This window comes from Rhinopithecus bieti, unplaced genomic scaffold (genome assembly GCF_001698545.2).
Source record: "Rhinopithecus bieti isolate Rb0 unplaced genomic scaffold, ASM169854v2 scaffold_64120, whole genome shotgun sequence".
NCBI classification, from domain to species: Eukaryota; Metazoa; Chordata; class Mammalia; order Primates; family Cercopithecidae; genus Rhinopithecus; species Rhinopithecus bieti.
The window spans coordinates 521,082-524,842 of NW_016824553.1; the positions used below are offsets into that span (position 1 = coordinate 521,082).

The 3,761-nt window shown below is 45.1% G+C and overlaps 1 protein-coding gene across 2 annotated transcripts in view; it reads left to right on the forward strand.

Annotated features, from left to right (window-relative positions):
* ZNF786 (zinc finger protein 786) overlaps positions 1 to 3,761 on the forward strand; it is a 31,157-nt gene that overhangs the window by 21,954 nt on the left and 5,442 nt on the right. The window contains exon 2 of one of the 2 annotated variants that reach the window (XM_017862401.1): positions 1,553 to 1,839. The exons of the other annotated variant lie outside the window; for it this stretch is intronic. Within the exon in view, the coding sequence (XP_017717890.1) occupies positions 1,713 to 1,839 (127 nt within the window). The 5' untranslated portion in view covers positions 1,553 to 1,712. The remainder of the gene's footprint in view (positions 1 to 1,552; positions 1,840 to 3,761) is intronic. 2 annotated transcript variants of the gene reach the window in all.

Sequence of the window (3,761 nt, forward strand, 5' to 3'; positions counted from 1 at the left end):
ATGGAATAATTTATAATTATAAATTCCTTTCCCTTTTTTTTTTTTTTTTTTAAGAGGGTCTCTGTCACCCAGCCTGGAGTACAGTGCCATGATCATAACTCACTGCAACCTCCACCTCCCAAGCTCAAGTGATCCTTTTGTCTCAACCTCCCGAGTAGCTGGGACTACAGGTGTGTGCCATCACATGCCACCACGCCTGACTAATTTTTGTATTTTAGTAGAGACTAAAATACAAAAAATACAAAATGTTGGCCAGACTGGTTTTGAACTCCTGACCTCAGGTGATTCAACCACCTCGGCCTCCCAAAGGTGTGAGCCACCTTGCCCGGCCTATACTTTGCCATTTGTCTCTTAACACGAGTGCCCAAGAAGCTGCTGCTTCTTGGGGGGCTGCACTCAGGTAACACTTTTAATGTTAGCAGGTGTGGACCGTGAGGAGATTGTCTCTCTCTGGCTGCGGAATTCTCATTCTTAGGCAATCCGTTAATTGCCGAACCGCCACCCAACATTTCTAGTGGGTCAGGGGAGAGCCCTCTGCTGCCCTGTTCATGCCTAACTACGTGTAACAATCTGATTATTGTAAGTTTTCCTGTATCCAGTATCACCTCCAACATTTATTAAGGAGTTGTGTGAAATACCACTTCACAACCAGATGAAGAATTTTATCACCACCCCCTCCAATTCCTCATGAGGGAGAAGGAGGAATTGCTCTGAGCGCCATTGCGCTCCAGCCTGGGCAACGAGCAAAACCTCATCTCAAAAAAAAAAAAAAAAAAAAGAAGAAGAAGGGTTTTGATGAGCCAGTCCAGGCGTGTTTGGTTGGTTGGTTTTTTATTTATTTTTTTTGCGCCATCTTGGCTCACTGCAACCTCCGCCTCCCGGATTCAAGCAATTCTCCTGCCTCAGCCTCCCCAGTAGCTGGGAATACAGGTGCCCGCCACCGTGCTTGGCTAATTTTTTGTATTTTTAGTAGAGACGGGGTTTCACCATGCTGGCCAGGCTGGTCTCGATCTCCTGATCTCATGATCTGCCCGCCTTGGGCTCCCAAAGTGCTGGGATTACAGGTGTGAGCCACTGCGCCAGGCCAGCAGTTGGTTTTATAGACAGGAAAAGCTGGTGGAAAGCAGAAACAAAATTTTAACTAAAGGTGGGTTGGTTGGTTGAAAGGCACTTTCTTCTTATAAAGGTTAAAGCGNCTGAGATCGCGCCACTGTATTCCAACCTGGGCAACAGTGAGATTCCATCTCAAAAAAAAAAAAAAAAAAAGGACAAAATTATGCTACATTTTAATTTGTTTCATTGTTGGGCCATGACTGTTTCTCATGCTTTCATCATATCCTTGTGATTATCCATCATCATCATCATCATGTTGCCCAGGCTGGTCTTGAATTCCTGAGGTCAAGTGATCCACCTGCCTTGGCCTCCCCAAGTTCTGGGATTACAGTCGTGAGCCACTGTGGCCGGCTAGGAGAACACCCATCTTCTTAATCTAATAGTCAGTCACATGGATCTTTCTGCCTTCTGTCAATTCTCTCCCCAAATCAATCTGTAGATTCAAAGCAAGTCCAGTCAGAATCCCAATAGTGCTTTCTGTGGAATTTGATAAGCTGATCCTAAAGAACATGGGATAACCAAGACAAGAATAATGAAGACAGTCTTATGGAACAAGATGGAAGGTGACTGATTGTCTTAATCAGATAGCAAGACTTATTATGTGGTACTATGTCAGAGATAGTAAAACATCTGATAGCATCGTGTGTTGTCAAGATGTGAAGCAAAGTGAACATTCCTACTCTCTTGAGATTGTCAATCAGCACAGCCACTTTGGAGAGCAATTTGGTAAGATACAGTAAAGTTGAAGACGTACTTATCCTATGATACAGCAATTCATTTCAAGAACTGTCAGTGCTTATGTGTGTATTCATAGAGGCATGCCAGGGAGCAGAAGAAAAAGACAGACTGATATATTCATATAATCAAAGACTATCAAACAAATGAAGCCAAGTGTTCCAAAATGGAGAAATTTTAAAAATATAATTTGAGGAGAGAAGAGCAAGTTGCAGTACGATGTGGTATGGTCTATGTAAAGTTTTGTTTTCTTTTTTTTCCAAGATGGAGTCTCGCTTTGTTGCCCAGGCTGGAGTGCAATGGCGCAATCTCGGCTCACCGCAACCTCCACCTCCCAGGTTCAGGGAGTCTCCTGCCTCAGCCTCCCAAGTAGCTGGGACTACAGGCACGCACCAACATGCCGGGCTAACTTTTGTATTAGACGAGGTGTCACCATATTGGCCAGGCTGGTCTCGAATTCCTGACCTCATCATCCTCCTGCCTCGGCCTCCCAAAGTGCCAGGATTACAGGCATGAGCCACCGCATCCGGCCTGGTCTATGTAAAGTTTAAAACCAGCAATATAGGCTGGGCGCGGTGGCTTATGCCTGTAATCCCAGCACTTTGGGAGGCTGAGGCAGCTGGATCACCTGAGGTCAGGAGTTCGAGACCAGCCTGACCAACATGGAGAAACCCCCGTCTCTACTAAAATACAAAATTAGCCAGGCATGGTGGCGCATGCCTGTAATCCCAGCTACTCAGGAGACAGGCAGGAGAATTACTTGAACCCAGGAGGCAGAGATTGCGGTGAGCCGAGATCGCGCCATTGCACTCCAGGTTGGGCAACAAGAGTGAAACTTTGTCAAAAAAACACAACAAAACAAAAACCCAGCAGTATTTTATTTATACATATATATTTTAAAATAAGAACATGCATAGGAATAATATACACCAGATTCAGATTCAGAGTAGTGCTTACCTCTGGAGAGGGATATACAGGGGCTTAAACTGTATAATGTCTCATATCTTTAAAAAACCTGAAGTAAACTGGGCATGGTGGCTCATCCCTACAATCCCAGCACTTTGGGAGGCCGAGGTAGGAGAATATCTTGGGCTTAGGAGTTTGAGACCAGCCTGGACAACCTAGGGAGACCCTGTCTCTACAAAAAATTTAAAAATTAGCTGAGTACGGTGGTTCTTGCCTGTAGTCCCAGCTATCAGGAGGCTGAGGTGGGAGGATTGCTTGAGCCCAGGAGGTTGAGGCTGCAGTGGGCTGTGACTGCACCACTGCACTTCAGCCTGGGAGACATAGCGAGACCCTATCAGAAACAAAAAAACAAAAAACCTGAAGTGTGTCAGCATGCTAGGATTCGACAAAGTTAGATGGCATCCAGGTTTTTGTATATTTTTCTCCTCCATGTGCCAGAAATATTTTTAATAAGTTAAACCACTGGCCAAATGCGGTGGCTCATGCCTGTACTTGCAGCACTTTGAGACGCCAGGGTCGGGTAGGGCTACTTGAGCCCAAGAGTTTGAGGTTAGCCTGGGTAACATAGTGAGACTGCATTTTAAAAACTAACAATAATAATAATAATAATAAATAGCCAGTGTGGTAGCTCTTGCCTATAGTCCCAGCTACTCAGGAGGCTGAGGTGGGCAGATCACTGGAGCCCAGGAGGTTGAGGCTGCAGTAAGCTGTGGTCATGGCCCCTGCACTCCAGCCTGAGAGACAGAGTGAGACCGTATCTAAAATAATGGTAATAATAGCTTAAAGCATTATTTTAAAAACGCCTTTTGACCACATTTTTGCCGTAACCAACTTGCTTTAAAATTGGACCCTATGATTTGGCTTTTATTAAATCACTATTAAGAATATTGAGGCCGGGCATGGTGGCTCATGCCTGTAATCCCAGCACTTTGGGAGGCTGAGGCGGG